Source organism: Manacus vitellinus, unplaced genomic scaffold, assembly GCF_001715985.3.
Source record: "Manacus vitellinus isolate BGI_N305 unplaced genomic scaffold, ASM171598v3 scaffold_5_pilon, whole genome shotgun sequence".
In the NCBI taxonomy this organism is placed as follows: domain Eukaryota; kingdom Metazoa; phylum Chordata; class Aves; order Passeriformes; family Pipridae; genus Manacus; species Manacus vitellinus.
Window position 1 is genome coordinate 42775427 of NW_021940682.1, and position 19147 is coordinate 42794573.

General features: G+C 39.7%; 1 protein-coding gene across 1 annotated transcript in view; it reads left to right on the plus strand.

The window, feature by feature from the left end:
• MET (MET proto-oncogene, receptor tyrosine kinase) overlaps window positions 1-17103 on the plus strand; it is a 75802-nt gene extending 58699 nt beyond the window's left edge. The window contains exons 13-21 of the mRNA XM_018080747.1: window positions 325-481; window positions 1285-1425; window positions 3800-4030; window positions 6583-6663; window positions 7245-7426; window positions 8968-9077; window positions 11683-11848; window positions 12749-12885; window positions 13030-17103. Of these exons, the coding sequence (XP_017936236.1) occupies window positions 325-481; window positions 1285-1425; window positions 3800-4030; window positions 6583-6663; window positions 7245-7426; window positions 8968-9077; window positions 11683-11848; window positions 12749-12885; window positions 13030-13240 (1416 nt within the window). The 3' untranslated portion in view covers window positions 13241-17103. The remainder of the gene's footprint in view (window positions 1-324; window positions 482-1284; window positions 1426-3799; window positions 4031-6582; window positions 6664-7244; window positions 7427-8967; window positions 9078-11682; window positions 11849-12748; window positions 12886-13029) is intronic.
• Window positions 17104-19147: the final 2044 nt, after the last annotated feature.

The following is a 19147-nucleotide window of genomic DNA, read 5'->3' on the forward strand; positions in this document are numbered from 1 at the left end:
AAATTTTGAATTAACATCTGGTAACAGTGGGACCCTGTTACCCAGAGTGTGTGTGAGTGCATGCCATGTGTGGGGTGTATCAAATACACAGCTGTATCACTACCAGAGCTCTTGAAGTTGAGTAATGAAGTGAGAAACATGTAGATCTGCTTTCATGTACAGCAGTATAACAATTTCTTCACTCCCAGTGTCTTATCACAGTACAGCATCACAAAATCAAGGTTTAGTTAGATGGGACATATCAGCTCATACTTTAGTACTAATAATCTAGTTCTTACTTGTCTGTGGAAATCATCACACTATTTTCTTTCTTTGTTATTTCAGTGGAAGCAAGAAGTTTTATCAACAGTTATCGGAAAAGTGCTGATCCAGCAAGATCAGAATTTCACAGGACTAATTGCTGGAGTACTTTCAACATCAGTTTTACTTTTTATCTTTTTGGTGTTTTTTCTCTGGAGAAGGAAGAAGAAACAAATTAAAGGTCCATCATAGCCAATCTCATTAAATAAGTCCATTATTATATCTTAGATTTTTAAAAATGACATAATTTTGTGCTTTGCTTAACTACCATGCAATGCCCTGTTGTAATGCATCAGCAGACGTTTCACAATCAAGTCACAATGTTTAGTTGCATGTCAGTGCTTGGCTCTTGCCTGAGCTGGGTGAAGGGGTACATTATGCCTTAAGCAGAAGGATTTCGGAGGAACTCTAAGCTATTAGGAAAACTTAGTAACTTCTGTTCCCCGATCAGCTTTGGAAGAGAGGACGAGTAAATGATACGTATGGAATCACGAGTATTTCAGCTTCATCCAGTTGTCTTGTAGTCCTCCAGGCTGTGCCTGAGTTGTGCAAGACACAGAGCACTGCAGTGTCCTGGTCTCTTGTTCACCTAGATCAGGAACTTAGTCAGACCCTGGCTCCTCTCTGGCCGCTGTGTCTGGGTTTACTTCCAGTGGGAGCTGCCACACTGTGCAAGGCAGGAGGAGCAGGGGAGGTGGTATATAACCAAGTTTTGTTCTGATGCAGTATCACAGTCAGACGATGAAGGTGGCCCTAGAGGCTTCAAAACTTCCAGTGTGGCTAAGAGTGGGTCTTCAAAACAAGTTGCAGCAAATCTTGTGCTGTACAAATAGCTCAAGTTTAGGTCCTGATCATGTCTGCCACAGCAACACCCTGCCTTCTTCCCAGCAGAGCAGAACATCTAGGTTTAAATAAATAGCTAAATGAATATTGGCATATCAAAACCATGAGGGTTTTCTAGTGTTTCTTTCTTCTCCCCTTCAGATCTGGGAAGTGACCTAGTGCGTTATGATGGCAGAGTGCACACTCCTCACCTGGACAGGCTGGTGAGCGCAAGGAGTGTAAGTCCAACAACAGAAATGGTTTCAAGTGAATCTGTAGACTACAGATCAACTTTTCTAGAAGGTACACCTCTATTAGGAATCTGTACAGATGATATTTTATACATTTTGATTTTCATATGTCTTCAGATGATTGCTATTTCGATCAGCATCTTAATTTCAATTTGTCATCTGGTTTGCCTGAGTCTGCATTAGTGGAACTCCTGTGTTCACAGGCTTGCTATTTTAACTGAACTTCTCAGGTGCTTCCCAAAACTAAGGTGCAAAGGATTTTTACTTTTACTCAGGTTGGAGGAATATATAAAATGCTATTAGTGGAAATGCTCTGTGCTCCACAGTTTGTTAGGAACTAGTGGATATAATATTTTGTGTTATCATGAGTCCATCAATGAGACTCATTTGCACATGAGTCCATGTGCAAATCCACTCTGAAAAAAATTATTTTATGGATAACATAAAGTGGCTGTAGGTTTAGTGTGTCTCAGTGACTTCATACAGCCATGGTAAAGCAGTTCTGTTGGCCCAACATGGGACATGGAGCTTTGTAAATTCTTTTGTCTGTTAATGCCCCTTCTGTAAAATGGGACACTGTATAATGCAGAAATGTTGGCTTTAAAAATTAAGCTAAAAGGTTATGAAGACTTACAAATTGAGTGGAGGTCCATGTGTGCTGCGATGCTGGTCTCAGGGAACAATAATCCTATGCCGTACACATTTTTGTCCTGTATAACACCATTTTAAAGTGGGTATTCTTCAGAAGAGAGTCTGCTACACTTATCATACCACCTTAGGCTGAACACCTCCTTTAAGACGTAGAGACCATGTCCTGTGATTACCATTACTGAGCCTTTAACTGTTAGGAGCTACCACATTATGGTATGTAAGATATCACACGTTTGTTAGTCTTGGTATATACTTAGTCTTGTATTATTTAAGGTGCTGTCATATACAACTCAATAGAAATCACTCCAAATCCTTATTTCACCTCTGTAAGCCCCAATCGTGAAGCTGTTTGAGAGACAGGCCAGTTCCCAGCTTCCCTTATTATTCTTTAATTGCTGCCACCAGCTCATACAGAAGTTTCTTGAATGAAAAATTCCCAAAGGAACAGGAAAGCCTGTGCCACTGGTTAGAAGGGAAAGTGGTACACAAGAGAAAACTGTGCAAAGATCCTTGGTGGAAGGTAAATCAACAGTGGTCCTGGGGCCACTGTACACTGGCAAAGCACAGCGGGGAATTATGTTCACTTATGTCTCTAGCAGTGTTTATGTCAACTCCTATCAAAGAATAAAACAACAGGAACATTAGAAAACATGCAGATTTACATGTAGAAGCTGCAAAAATTATTTTGCAGCCATGTCTGGATTATTTTACTGGCATTATTAAATAGATATTTGCCATTAGTGACAAATAAATTCATTTGTAAATGTAAGAGTTGGTATTTTTGCTTCTAGATAGAAGAGCACAGAGTTTTTCTCAGCAACTAGAATGGCAACAGCACTATATGAAAATTTTCCAAGTTTTGTACAGAAATATATAAAGCATGTCTGTACAACATATTTTACTTGTTGTGATACAATACCTGATAATTTTTCTTCTTAAATTTATTCACTTTTTTGGTTTTGACCCTAGACTAAATTCTGCTCATTGACTCCACTGGAATCATTCCAGACTGAAATTGCTGTCAATTAAACCTAGTTCTTTCATTCAGTCATGAAAAAATACGAGAAAAATTTTTTTAAACAAAAACTATTTGAAATACCTGAACAACATACTGTTGATAAAAAAAAATTCTCAAATAAATACTCCTGGCTTTACTGAAATATTTTAATTTCTGCTATATCAGATGACTCATGTTATTTTCATGAGTAGCACCAACTGTATTATCTTCAGCAGTTACAGGATATGAATCACCTCTAGGCATTTCCCTGGTTGAATATTTACCATTGGATAAATATAGCTAGTCACCAGCAGTTTGGAAACCTTCATGAAATGTAAAGTTCCCTACCAAATTAGAACATGACAATAATAAAAGGTTTCATGTTCTTAATTGTTTACTACCTCCTCCTCCCATATTGCTGTCATTTTTCCATTTTACTCTCGTTACTCCCAATTAGAAATGCTATAACCTCTACTTGGCAGGAAGTGACAAGTCTTCATTGCATCCCCTCAGAAAAGTGGAAGTTTTGCCATTTACTTTCATAAAAGCAGAGCTGATTCTAGCTAGCTGTCACTATTGTAAGTTTCTAGTGACATAGTTTTCCTGGAGTTTGGCAGATTACCAATGCATATTTTCATTTTCCCTTTGTGACCAAAACTTCCACAAAGCCAAGCCACTTCCAAACTGTTAAAATCAAACCTTGCCTTCCAATGCAATAAAACTTCAGTTTTCAAGGAGAAATTTGAAAGGATTATAACAGTTTCTGTTCATCTTGCAGATCAGTTTCCAAGCATGTCTCAGAATGGATCGTGCAGACCTGCCCAGTATCCTCACTCTGACCTCTCCCCGATTCTGTCTAGCGGAGACTCAGATTTAGCCAGTCCACTTCTCCAAACTAACGTCCACATTGACATCAGCGCCTTAAATCCTGACCTGGTCAAAGAGGTGCAGCATGTGGTTATTGGTGCTGACAGCCTGATAGTGCACTTCAGCGAAGTAATAGGAAGAGGTGGGTACTGCGACTCTTACCTTGCGAACTGCTCTTCTTTTTGCACACCCATTCATTATAAACCATTTTGAATAAGGTGTCTGCATAGAGGTTTTTCAAGCTTTTTAACTCTTATAGCACTGCATCCCACACACTGAAACAAGGGGGAACCAAGGGGCTCTCCTTTAAAGTCAGATGAGGAGTGTGCATTTTATCAGTTGGAGAAGACATCATGAGGAGGAAGGAGTCTGCCAATTAATGAGGCTCCTTTGAACTCAGAAACTTGCTGGTTCCCCCTCAGCAGTCTCTCTCTCACCCTTTTCCAGGCTACAGAAAAGCTCAGCCAGAGCTCCTGATCTACGAGGCTGCAGTGCAGGAGTGAATCTGCCACAGGATATTGCGCAAAGCCTAAGGCACACACCTAAATGGCAGGGGATGGCAAGGCGGGGACACAAGTGACCTTAAACTCGGAGTCTGTGATCTGTTGCAATTTCTACATAACACAGGAAGCTCTTGTAGTCACTAATGCATTCAGTAAAAGTCCCCGTGGGCCAGGTGAAATGCCCACACCCCTTTCCCTCCACAAGTTTTCCCCAGCTCTGAGGAAGTTGCCGTTTGTTTCCTCCCAGCAAAGGCTCTCCCTTCCCCCTCATTCCTCTCTCATGCCAGCTGCAGGCATGAGATCCCCATTAGGATCCCCCCGAAGGATCCCCGTTAGTCGTTCTTCCATACATGAAACATGGAGATCTTCAAAACTTCATCAGGGATGAGACTCATGTCTCATTTACATGGTGAGGTCTACCAAACATTAGTGCAAGTCTCGCCACGCCCTGCTCCAACACCACAGGTTATAGGTTCTCATTCACTTGCCCTTAGTTTTTTTCCTGATACAGCAAGTCCCCTATTCTTCTAAATTTTTCTCATCACTCCTATTCCTCTACATCTCCGTAAGCAAGTTCCCTTCACCTTTCATAGCCCAAGCCAGAATTTCTGTTAGGGACATTTATTAATTCTGTACAATTGAGTACTTATTAGTAACCAAAGTACAAACTGCATTTTCCATACTTCTACAGATCATGCATCACAGATCTCATGTTGAGTATAAAAATACTGATAAAAAATTGGCTATAAAGTATATTTTTAATCCCTCTTCTGCAGGAAAAGAGCCACAAATCAGTCAGTCAGTGCATTTCCCTTCCATGTATTACACTTCATCATCCCCAAAGCAAGGGTGGGCCTTTTTCTTTTTTTTCTTGTTTTGGAAAACTCCAAGTAATTTCCCATTTTTTAATATTGAAAAATATCAGGAATGACGCCGATATAATTAACGATTTTAAATTTTCTCCTCCATAACTAGAAATGGGCCAAACCCAAAAATATTGTAGACACACCCAATCCAAGCTTTAGGATTTGTGCCCAGGCTCCAAACAATCTGTGGTTTAATGGGATTTTAAGTTGCTTCTATAAAGCAAACTTTGTATTAATTTTACCTCAAGCCAAAACCAAAGCCAACTGAGCTCTGACCAGCACTTACGACTGGAACGTAGTAGAATTAATCAGGTAGTCTTGTTCTCTGTAGAACTCACACTTAAGCGGAAGAACTATTTTGCCTTCTAACTGCAAATATTAGTATTTTTAAAGTTTCCAGTAAATAGTACACCTGTGAAAGAAAGCCACAATTATGTGTGCATAACTTGATTTGGATAAATTTATGCTCAAACCTAGAGCTTAAACTTCATTGTTTCCTGAACAGGTCAACCTGACTTCTCAGAGTGGGTTTCTGTAGACTACCCCATTTGCTTCACAGGAAAGCACAGGATCAGAAGGGATTTCTATGTCCCTGGCAGTTCATTTCACTGCTCAGACCATGAGAAAGAAGGCAAATTTTGCTTACTACCTTTTAGTGACATTTTATGCTTGAAACTAGGCCATAGAAGAGACCACAGACTGCTGCTGAGTGATGTCATCAGTCTGTGATCAGTAGAGCAACTCCCAAACCATCCACAGCCAACACATCACTTTTAATACTCAACATTTTCCATGGAATAGCAGACCTGAGAGACTGTAAGCCCACAATGACCATCCTTTTCACTGAAGAGGCATGAAGTTTGTACAGTCCAGTGGACCACTGGATCTGCATAGGCTTGCAGATCACTGGGAACCACCAATCCAGTGGTCATGTCAGCTCCCTCCTGTCTGCTCCCTCCTTTGACATCTGTCTCACAGGAGATTATGGTGGGAATTGGCTCACGTGGTGTTTGTGTGCATACTCATTAGAAGAACATGAAACATTTGTGGCACCAGCCTTGGCATTATTTATACTCTCTGTTTAGGTCAAGAAATACCAATTATATTGCAAATAGAGTTTTCATTTTACATAATGATGGTTTTATGCAATGATGGTTTTTTTGTAATGGTTTTATGCGTTAGTTAGGAAATACATATTACAAATGTTGGGAATTGGCCAGAAATGACGTGTGATCACTTTCTTAAAGCATAATTGCTACCCAGTGGAAAATACCAGAAAAATAATTTTACTTCTTAAATCTAATATTGCTTATTTTTTTACACAGGACATTTTGGGTGTGTGTACCATGGGACATTGCTGGATAACGATAGCAGGAAAATTCATTGTGCTGTGAAGTCACTGAATAGTGAGTTACATGTTTAATAGTGAGACATTACTATTAATTACAAAGATAACTGGGGTGAAGTGATAAATTACAGTGAAGAATACTTTCGCAAACCAAGATTCTTAGTTGCAGCTGAATCAGATTTATCTTTGGAGCAATTCCAATTACTTCAGATTAACACGAGGCATTGGCATATGTTTTTGTATCAAATGAAATGTCCATATATTTCCTCTACAAAGAAAAGAACACTGGAAAATGAGGAAAAGGCAGTGTAATTTTTTTATTCTACTGTCTCCTGAAGATTTGGATTTGGAAGTTAAATTGCTAAAGAGTAGGCAAAGCTGCTGGAAGAACAGGAAGAGACTACAACAACAGTTATTAAGGGATTTACTCAAATGTTGTTATTGAATTTTAAATAATTCATAATGAAAAAAGAAGAAACAGAATTAAAATCACCAACATAACCTGGTTGTATTGTGGGATGTGGGGAGCACACTTGTAGTCTCTCATTATGGCTTTGTTGTGCAATGACATGCTGTACAGAAATGAACTCTATAGTTTGTTTCCGTTTCTTTTCATTAACTCATTACTGGATTTCTCAGGGATTACAGATCTGGAAGAAGTAGCTCAGTTTCTGAAAGAAGGAATAATCATGAAAGATTTCACTCATCCCAATGTGCTGTCACTCCTGGGAATCTGTTTGCCCAACGAAGGATCCCCATTAGTCGTTCTTCCATACATGAAACATGGAGATCTTCGAAACTTCATCAGGAATGAGACTCATGTAAGTACACAGTGAGGTCTACCAAACATTAATGCAAGTCTCACCACGCCCTGCTCCAACACCACAGGTTATAAACTCTCCTAATTACATTACGTCTGTAACTTGCTGCTGTTTTTACACCTTAACCTTTAGCACTTGCTTAGGCTGGCATCGAGCCCAGCTACAGCACTGCTACTTCTTCCCTTCCCCCTCAAATTCCTCTCTAGAATGTTTCCCAGAAATTATAAGCAATAAATATTTCTCGTTTCTCATCCATAAGCCTCTTTATAAACAAATGTGTTTATGAGAGCCAAGTCAAGGGGCCCAATCATCTGCTGGTTTAAACTGGCATATCTCTGTTGACTTCAGCACAGCTGTACCAGTCATCACCATCTGCTCTTCCAGCTCCTAGGTAAGGGATCTCCATGTCCAACTAGCATCACAGTCTGTTTATTATCGATATTTTGTATTCTTATATTAAGAAAGAGAAACAGGAATTTTTATACAAACTATGAGTACTCTCTTATCAGAGATCTTCCCCATTTCCATTGAAAAACTGCAGATTCCTCAAATGTGCCTCACTGCTTTTTCACAAGTATGAGACCACAGGTCTTGCCTCAGGTAGTGTAAGCCCACGTTATACTGTAGTATTTCACCTATTTCACAGTGCTAGGACAAAGTGACTTCTGAGACAACAGGATTTTGCCTTGCTCTATGGCAATCAACAATAGCCAGTACAATTAAAAAAAAAAAGCATTTTGTCTAATTTTTGGAGGAGTTAAGCTTTCTGAGACAGGGACCTCTTCCCTTTTGAGCTTCTTTCATTCTACAAAGACCAGGGCCCTTATCTGTGAATAGTGCCATGGTCCTTCTGGAAATAAATAGAATGATTAACACAGTTGAACAACATTGTTCCACAGAAGAAAATTATAAGGAGCAATGTCAACAACACAAAAATCTGTGGGAACTTTACTATTACATAACAAGTCATATGGTTGGATAAAAGATTTGCAGGTTTGTGTTTATACTTATTTGATATTTAACATTTTCAGTATTGTCTTACCATGTAGACCAGCAGAAGGAGTTAACAATCATTGTGGAAAATCTTCCTCTGCTAATTGCTAAGTTCCCATTTGCCTTATTTTGTCCTAGACAGGACTCTCGGATTTCTTGGTCATCTCTAGCTGATGAGCTCCAAGTTCATAGTTAGTACCTTCTACTGAGTTACATGCTATTACTCTTAAGTTCACACGTGAATTCTGTGTGTCAGCTGTGATGCTGTTTCAGCATACTGTTCCACTTCCCAGCCCAGGTTATGCTGCTTATGCTGCAAAATCTGCTCTTCTGGAGACTGTCAGCTTTTTTGTTTTCTTATAGTGTGTCTTCTCACTGGAGGTAAGAACTTGACCTAAACTTAAACCAGTTTCATTACAAGCACCAACCTGTCTTGATCATTCTGGTGGCAGGATAGGTGGGGTGTAAAACCTGAAAAGTCACAGGAAAAAGCAGTCTGCTACTTAAGCTTATGCAATCATTGTATCACAAATGTTTGTATTTTACAGAATCCAACAGTAAAAGATTTAATTGGATTTGGCCTTCAGGTCGCAAAAGGAATGAAATACCTTGCAAGCAAAAAGTTTGTCCATAGAGATTTGGCAGCAAGAAACTGTATGTAAGTACAAACATTTACTTCCAGTCACTTTATCACACTTTTCTGTGTAAGACAGTGAGATAAGATAAATAAAAGTTTCCGAGATTCTGCTTTTTTTAGTCAGAATAGGGTGTTTTTTTCATTGCTCTGTAATTATACTGATGTTTGTCTTGCATACTAATGAGCTACTCATCTTGCTACAGGCTCATTTCTTACACATATGGGTTTTTTGAGTGTGAGAAAAAAGAAAGCTGAGGTGAAAGTGCAGCATCTCAAAATCATTGGTTAGCGAGTTTAAAAGGGATCTCCTAAGGGAAGTTAAACTGCTGTTGCCTCAACTTGCTGTGCTTCCACCCAACCTCTTCAAAAGCAGCATGTCTCTGCTGCCACACCTAACAGGAGGGAGAGGAACACACAGAACTTTGTGAGAAAAACAGGAACACAGAGAAACACCAGTGAGACCTCTTGACAGTAGCCTTTCATTACATGAGTATGAGCTTACTTTGACTCAACTACACACACAAATTAACATTCAAAGAATCTTACTAGTGTCTGGGTAGCCAGACAGTTCAGTTCGCACAAAGACTAACTGATACAGGAGCTGCCGATACGATTATGCTGATTTATCACCAATGTTGTGAATTAATGAGGTACAGGATTAAACATTAGAGTTTATTTTTAGTATGTCATAAACTGGAACTCTGGCTGCAGAAAGGTCATTAACCTGTGACATCAGATTTTTTATTCTTTTTTCAAAGGGTGCACACTTGTGCAGTTGAACAGCCTCTGAAAAAGAACATTTTCTTACAAGTGCTGGTTTTTTTAAGGGAGGAAAAAAGCCACAAGCAACATAATTTTCAGGTTTCCTAAGAAGAAATTATTTGTATTACTAGATGAAAGTCCTAGTTCATCTAATCAAAGTCCAAATAGTGGCAACAGGACATTCTCTCTGGCCTATGTCTCTTCCTTGGGTGAGGAGGGAACAGCTATCAGGGTGTCCCACATGACCACTGAATGGCGCTTTTGTACTTCTATGTGGCTTGGCACTTCAGAGCCTGGAAAGCTGCTGCCACAAGAGAACACCCCCTTTCCCCAGTGGCCATGTGCAATCCATCACTCAGAAGCACAGGCCCTGCCACAGTAGTGATGTCTATCAGAAAGGAAGCCAGGATGCAAATATAGTCCCCGGGGACTCTAAACTCTATTCCACTATCCTGGAAGAAGTGCAGGAACCTGCTATGGCATAAACTGTGTCCTGTTGACCCATCAAAGTTCCATCCCACTCCCATTACTGGATTTAGTTATAACATCAATAAATGCAGCAGATGGTTATGTTCCATTCAGAGGGACTTCAACAGAGTTGTCCAGACAGAAACCTCATAAATTCAAGACAGGAGAATGCCTTGTGTAGACCCTGAGAGAGATGGGTAGATGGCATAGAGAAAATTCAGAGGGATCTTATCCATATGTATAAATATGTGATATGGTAGACTGAAGAAGATCTAAGTGGTGCCCCAAGACAGGCCAAGAGGCAGCAGGCACAAATCAAAATAGAGAAAATTGCATTTAAACATAGGAAGAAATGCCTTTATTGCAAGGATGCCTGAACACTGGCACAGGTTGCCCAGAGAGGTTGTGGAGTCTCAATCTGTGCTGATATTCAAAACTCAACTGGTCGTGATCCTGAGCAACCTGTAGTCCCTGACCCTGTTTTGAGCAGGGGAGGTCATGGTGAACTAGGTGCTCTTCAGGGATCCGTTCCAACCTCACCCATTCTCTGATTGTGTGATTCTGTAAAGAAGCCCAAAAGCAAGTGTTTGCTGTGGCTAGGTCTGCACATGTAATAAAGGATAGGTTTAAGCATGCAAACACCCATGCTCTATCCATTTTTGACAATGATACTCATCATCATCATCATCATCATCATCATGGCTAGGCTTCGCGAACGAAGATTTGAGGAGGGCTCTACCCACGTTTGTTACAAGCGTGACAATGATACTTACCAGGACAAACACCAACCTTAGGAGAAGCAAAACTAGGGATGTCTTCTGGTAGCTGAGGTGTAACCCCAGCAGAACTTTTATTATGCCATCATTTTCTCCCAATACAGGCACCAAACACATCTTTAGTTACAGGACTACATTATTGTTTAGAGGCAGTCACTAAGATAATGATGGACCCCTCCTTATCAAAACTGAGAGTGAGTAGGAAAGGACATGGCTTGACTTGGAAATAAAAATGAGCTGTTTTTAAGGATACAGAAGAAGAAACAGCAGTGGAAGAAATGATGTAGCACTCAATTAGGATGTATAGGCTATTAGCCAAAATCTTTATACAAAGCAATTGTTTTAAAGTAACTGTAAGTCAAATTGTATTATCAAAACAGTATCAGTAATTTCCCAGGTGAATTCACTGTGTTAAATGGGTGTCAAATATACTTTGCTGCACTTTTTGTTTCACTGTTACATTGGTTAATAGATCCAAAATAAAGTACTGCCTTTCAAAGTCAATGTAAGTCACTCATTATAATCAACCATTTCAAAAATGCAAGTCACTCATTATAATCCACCATCACTGTAAATCTTGCCTGCTTAGTTGCAAATAATACCTTTTGTCATTTCTCTAGGTTGGATGAAAAATTCACTGTCAAGGTTGCTGATTTTGGTCTTGCTAGAGATGTCTATGATAAAGAATACTACAGTGTGCACAATAAAACAGGAGCTAAACTGCCAGTGAAATGGATGGCTTTAGAAAGTTTACAAACTCAAAAGTTCACAACAAAGTCAGATGTGGTAATGTACAAACATATTTGTATCACCTATTTGTTTCTTTTATATTGCCTGAGACATCTTTCTAGTATTTAATAAATGGACTAACTCCAAATCAAAACTTATATTTAAATCTAACTTTAGTTCACATAATAATAAAAGACTGTGTACCTCCAGAAAGTGTATTTGTCCCAGTCACAAAACAACAAGTTTTTGACCTGATTATTTTTTACTGCTCAGGAAAGAATTAGTTTAACCCCGTTCCAAGGGAAACTAAGGACATTCCAAGAAGCCAAGTTGGAGCTGAACCCACCTATAGGAGGGGCTCTGGAAAGCTTGACAAAACACATTAACTTTGAGACTCATAAATTTACTAGTTCTCAAAAATACTTTACTTGCTTTATAAATATTTACTGACTGCCAACAGCAATCTCAAGTATTACCTGTCCATTTATGAAGAAAAAATTGTTAAGATTAAGTCATTAGTTGGCAAGATCACTTTTTATTTTAGCTCTCCTTTCAATCCAGATTCAGATTAGCTTGTGATGCATAGAATTTTCACCACATATATTGTCCTCAGTATGTATTTACGCAGAGTTAGTCAGATCATCAGCTCATGTAAACTGGCAGAGCCCCATTAACCTCAAAAGAGGTCTGCCAATTTATATCAGCAAAGTAGCAGGCCTATAGGCTTTTATTTTCTTTCATTTACTTAGTTGAGATTCTCTAGTTCTTATTTAAGTGGCTCCTCAAGTCCTTACAGCATTTATTAGCGCACTTAAAAGAAAGCTGAATGCAGTAGAATAACTTTTCAAATGAAAAATCCATGCATTTGAATGCTTAAATCTGTCAAACCATCTTCTAAAACTGGAATGTAAAGCACTCCAACCCTATAACTTACTATTTATTTCTTTGTTTTCTTAGTGGTCCTTTGGTGTGTTGTTATGGGAACTTATGACACGAGGGGCACCACCTTATCCTGATGTAAATTCTTTTGATATAACTGTTTACTTATTACAAGGCAGAAGGCTGCTACAACCTGAATACTGCCCTGATCCACTGTAAGTAAATAGTTTGCAAAGCCTTCTGCAAATGCTGCTGATTCTGATATTGTAGTAATTGAGGCTGTGGGAGGAAAGAGAGGGTTGGGCTTTTTCCTTTTTACATGATTTCGTAATTGCACACTTCTTTTATTTGAATGGCAGGTACGAAGTCATGCTGAAGTGCTGGCATCCAAAACCTGAGATGCGTCCAGCATTTTCTGAACTTGTTTCAAATATATCAACAATCTTCTCCACTTTTGTTGGGGAACACTACGTTCATGTCAATGCTACTTATGTCAACGTGAAGTGCATTGCTCCCTATCCTTCTCTTTTATCATCACAAGACAACATAGATATGGATGTTGACACATGACAGGAATGTCTGAAATAGAGGAAAATCCATTCTTAGTTGTATGAACAAAAAAGCAAAACATTTTGTCCACTAATTTTTACTGCCTGGTCTTTGTGAGAACACTGTTGCACATGTTTATGTTGTTGCCCAAGTTGCACTAGTACAAGGACACAGTATCATATTGTTTAAGGCTATGGGATTCTATAAACCATCACAGTAATTTCCAAGTATTTGGACAACTGCATCAATTTACCAAATGGAAATGTGGTGTGCTATCATACAGAGCTAGTTCCCACAAACTGTCATTAATGTGTGCTCAGACCCAAGAACAAAAATTCATCATTAATACCATGAAGGAGAAAGTAGAATATCAATCATTATGGCTGGAAGGACTATTACTGTGCATGTCTTTTAGGATGATGAGCAGTGCAGAAATGGTTTTCACACAAAAGGCTAAGGCAAACAATGAAAGTTACAAGATTTTAAAATGTATTTTCCTCCTACATGGTGCAAACTTTGGATTTTTACACTACATCAACAAAGTTTCTAAGAACCTAGGCAGCCAAGAGAGCCAGCCTCATGGTAAGTGTCTTAACAGAAATCAAAATCAAGAAATGGTGTGCAGTAAAATGAGTATAGAGAAGTACAATTGTGTAGGGAGTGGGTGAGGAAGGCCAAGGCAAAACTGGAACTAAACCTGGCATGGGAGGCAAAGAATAACAGGAAGGGTTTCTACAGGTATGTTAATCACAAACAGAAGGTCAAAGAAGGTGTGAACAGGTAACAACGGATGAGGAGAAGGCTGAGGTACTTAACTTTTTTGCCTCAATCTTCAATGGCAACCTCTCTTTCCACACCTCTTGAGCAGATGGACAACAGAGTGAGGACAGGGAGAGCAAAGCCATTCCCACTGTAACTGAAGATCAGGTTCATGACCACCTGGGGAACCTAAATGTGGACAAGTCTATGGACCTGATGACATGCATCTCAGAGTACTGAAGGAATTGGCTAATATAGTTGCCAAGCCACTCTTCACAATATTCAAAAAATCATGGCAGTCAGGTGAAGTCCCAGATGCCTGCAAAAAGGGAAACACTCTACCCATCTTTAAAAAGGAAAGAAAGGACAACCCTGGGAACTACCAACCTATCAACCTCCCCTCTGTGCCTGGGAAGATCATGGAACAGATCCTCCTAGAAGCTATGTTAAGGCACATGAAGGACAGAGAGGTGATTTGAGACAGCCAGCATGGCTTCATCAAGGGAAAATCCTGCCTGATGAACCTCATGGCCTTCTAAGATGGAGTGACTGCATCAGTGGACAAAGGCTACAGATATCATTTACCTGTAATTCTGGAAAGCCTTTGACACAGTCCCCCACAACATCCTTCTCTCCAAACTGGAGAGAGATGGATTTGATGTGTGGACTGTTGGATGGATAAGAAAGTGGGTGAGCAGTCACATCCAGAGGTAGTGATCAATGGTTCAGAGTCCTGAGGGACATCAGTGCCGAGTGGTGTCCCTCAGGGGTCTGTATTGGGACCAGTGTTATTTAATATCTTCAATAATGATACAGACAAAGGTATTGAGTGCACCCTCAGCAAATTTGCAGCTGACACCAAGCTGAGTGGTGTGGTTGACACACCTGATGCCATCCAGAGGGACCTGGACAAGCTCAAGAAGTGGGCCCATGGCAATCTCATGATGGTTTAACAAGAACGAGTGCAAGATACTGCACATGGCTCAGGGCAGCCCCCTGTATCAATACAGGCTGGGGGATGAACAGAGGGAGAGCAGCCCTGCCCAGGAGCACTTGGGGTGGATGAGAGGCTGGACATGACCCGGCGATGTGCGCTCACAGCCCAGAAACCCAATTGTGTCCACGGCTGCGTCAAAGGCAGGGCGGCCAGCGGGTCGAGGGAGGGCATTCTGCCTCTCTACTCTGCCCTTGTGAGACCCCACCTGGAGTGCTGCATCCAGCTCTGGGGTCCTCAGCACAGCAAGGACATCAACCAAGTCTAGAGAAGGCCACCAAGATGATTAGAGGGATGAACCACCTCTCCTGTGAGGAAAGGCTGAGAGAACTGGGATTATTTAGCCTGGGAAAGAGAAGGGTGACCTAACTGTAGTGTGCCACTACCTGAAGGGAACTTATAGGAAAGATGGGCCAAGACTATTTACCAGGGTATGTACTGACAGGACAAGGGGTTTAAATTGAAAGAGAGTAGGTTTAGATTTTATATTAGGAAAAAATCCTTTACTGTGAGGGTGGTGAGGCACTGGAGCAGGTTGTCCAGGGAAGTTGTGAATGCCCTGTGGCGTTCAATGCCAGGTTGAATGAGGCTCTGAAGAACTTGGTCTAGGTGAAGATGCCCCCAGCAGGGAGTTTGGAACTAGGTGATCTTCAACGGCCCCTTCCAACCCAAACCATTCTATGATTTTATATCAGTCTTACCAGTCCTCTGGTGTAGTCAGACGGTACATAAAACAAAGGGACCACCATGTAGCTTAAAGCATTCCTAGTGTCAATGTTACTCCAACGTTCAACTATTTCATTGAGTTGAACAGCGTGTATCAGCAGATCCCTTTCTGAAAAATGCAAAGCCTCCATTTCTTTCAATAAAGAATGAATCACTCTGAGACTAAAAACTTGAAGGCTGCTGTTTGATTAGTCACTTGACAAGCAGATGAAGCTCTGCCACCTAACCTTGGGTGGAGCTGCTGCCACAGGTAAGTAAAGAGTGGAGGTGTTGCCACAGCCCTGACCTAAAAAGACACTGCCATAGCAGGCATATTAATAACTTCTTCATGCCATCCCTGAAGAGCGGAGATGACCAATCAAATAACTTTAGGCCCCCTTTACCCTCTTCTTGAATCACACAACCCAGTGAATTATGATACCTACTTTTAATTCTAAATTTTGACCAGAGAAACAAATTTGAAAAGAGACAGTAAATAAAACCTTCATTCATTAGGGAAGAGTACTATAGCTTTAGGGCAAACATCACATGTCATTTCTGTTCCTGTGGAATTCTGTGCATACTACTGTATAGCTTGTTTAGAATAGGATAGAACTGGGTTTGTTGGTGTAAACACATAAAGTAATCTATTTTTATATTAAAAAAAAGTTTATTTTTAATGACATTTACAAAGTTTGGTTAGGCCACAAAATACTGCACTGTGAACATTTCAGAAAATGTAAGTCAATGTACATGATTCATAAATTGTAGCAACCTTAAAAAAATACTATGTATATATTAAAAAGGAAAAGAACTGACTGTAAACACACTCCACCCTAAGTACAATATCTCCATTGCTGCAAGCCAACCATTTTAAGATCTTCAAAAAGAGGTAGTGCAGATAAAGAACAGATAAGGGGGATATATTCTTCTTGGGAGCCAGTGTTATAACTGAAGGATTTATAATGAGGGCAGAGTGTGTAGGCAACCTATAAGCAGATAATGTTGTATTGTGTTTCATCACCACTTTCATTTCAGAAATGAACTTTCTTGTCTGCTGAGAGAGATACTAATTGTAGATTGCTCAAGGACAAAAGGCTTTGCTGCAGGCAAAAAAAATCATCTCTATGGTTGTTGAAACAGCTAAGGAAGTTTATGACACATAGATTTGGAGAAGTTACTCCAAACTTGTTATGTACATGCTTGAGGAACGCTGCAATGTGAAACAGAGGACATTTTTACTATTTATGAACTTTTGATTAATAAAGTTAATGTTGTGTCTGGGACACCTGTAAGAATATGTGATTCTGGTAAAGATTTGATGTTAGTAAGTTCATATATCTGCAAAGAGCTGAATGGTACTTATGTTTATAGTTGTTGTTACGACCTAATAAATGTTATTAAAATGAATTATTATAATACTTTATGCTCTGAGTGCTGAAATTACTGTTCATGTTTACTGTTAAGCTTACATGTCTGTATGCTTTTTCTGACTAACATGGGAAGAGCAACCTGTGGAACTGTGGGGTAGAGGGGAAACAACTCAGAAACATAAAAATACAGAGTGCACCAATAAATCAAACACACAGTTCATGAGCCTCCTACCCATTAATAGGTCAGAGAAAGGTGCAGAGCATTTGTCATCATCAACTATGGCACAGTCTGATTAGGAAGGCTCTTGCCTAACCACGGGCTGCACCCATACAGAGCTTTAAAATTCTTGATGCACTTAAGAGTTGGAGTGACATTTGAAACTCAGAATTTAGGTGTCATTAGGAGTACTTGCATGGCCCAGCAAGGATGCCAGCGCTTGCGTTTAGCATCCAAGTCCCTAATCAGTCATGATCCATGAGAAATTTCAAGGACCTGAACTTATGTCCCTCGTGGTCATCCATCTTGTGTTTCATCTCTGCAAGGTGCTTTGTATCTGTGACACCTGGAGAGAAAAGGCATTGCAGTCCCCAGGGACCCTGGTTCTTCTGGGATAAGAGGAGCTAGCCCCACCTTTCTCCCATGCATTTCCTCCCACTTACCTTAGGTGTCTCCTGCTGAATTCACAAATTCACTTTTGTGAAGAGTATTTTAAGTGGGTACCCCACAAACATTGCAACACACACTGTCCTGTGCTACTCTTAACTCAGATGATACTACAAGCTCATTTCTCCAGCATCTTATCTCAGGGGAACTTTCGTACTTAACTCACTCAGAAATACTTTATTGCACAATGTCTCAGCTGATTAAAAAACAGAATTTATATGCTGCTGTCATTTCAAAATATCATGCAAACCCAACATCAAAACACATTTTCTCCAGGCATGTTTACTTCTTAACAGAAAATGTATATGCTCAGTTTCAACTCAAAGTATATTTTGGGGAAAAAGTTTGGACTAGATGATTTTCAGAGGTCCCTTCCAAGTCTAACTATTCTGTGATTCTGTGAAAAAAGGCATTGAAAACAGCAGTTCAGGATGGAAACATTCTGCTGTGTCACAATCCTAATCCATTTTTTATTCTATTATTTACATCTAATGTACTTTCCAATACATTTTCAGGATTTCCCTGAAAAGTCAGTAAAAAATCTCCCAAGGTTTTACCGCAGACCGCTATTAATACCAGGGTCTTCAGTCTAAACCAGCATAACACACAGTCAAATGATGGCCTGAACTTAAATACCAGATTTGTAACACATTCCTCTGATTACTTCTCATGATTTCTCAGGGATGGTATATATTGCATTTTTGAAAGGGTCAACAGAATCACAAGCTTCCCATGCTCAATTTTTCATCCTATTAATTTTGTTTATATCAGGTACACACTGCAGCAGATCTGCAGCTGACTTAAACTGGTAGCCTTCCCCCCACAGGAATATAAACAGTGGATGTGGGCAGTGCTCAAAACATTGCATAACAGGTACCCTACACAAAAGCCAAGAGATTAAAAAAATAGGGAAGGATATCCTCACCCCACAGAAATTTTCCTACTGAATTCACACCTACTTTTTTTAGTGCACTATAACCCACTAAGAGTAATTTGCCTCTATTAAGGAAGATTTTTTATACAACAAACAATATTAAAGGTTTCTAAAATCAAGAAAAATGGTACACTGTACCTCTGGATTGCTAAGTCTTTGCATATTGCTAATTTTCTGCCTCTGTTAAATTCAGTCATGAAGAAGAGACCTACGTGCTTTATATAAATAAGTGATGAGGTTGCAATTTAGGTTACAGTGGCAGAAGCAGTACAGGTGAGCAACTGCAAAAGCACGTCAAAATAAATTTTAATCCTAAACATGAAACTCTTCCTTCAGAAATTTCATTTCTGGGATTCAGCTGTAACACTATATCACAGGAAAAGGTCACAGTAGATAAATGAAATAGAGATCCTAATGGGTTTTTTACTCACTAAGCCAAACATCTATTCCTGAAAATTCCAATTTCCATTATTTTTAACAAACAGGTCATGAACTGAGT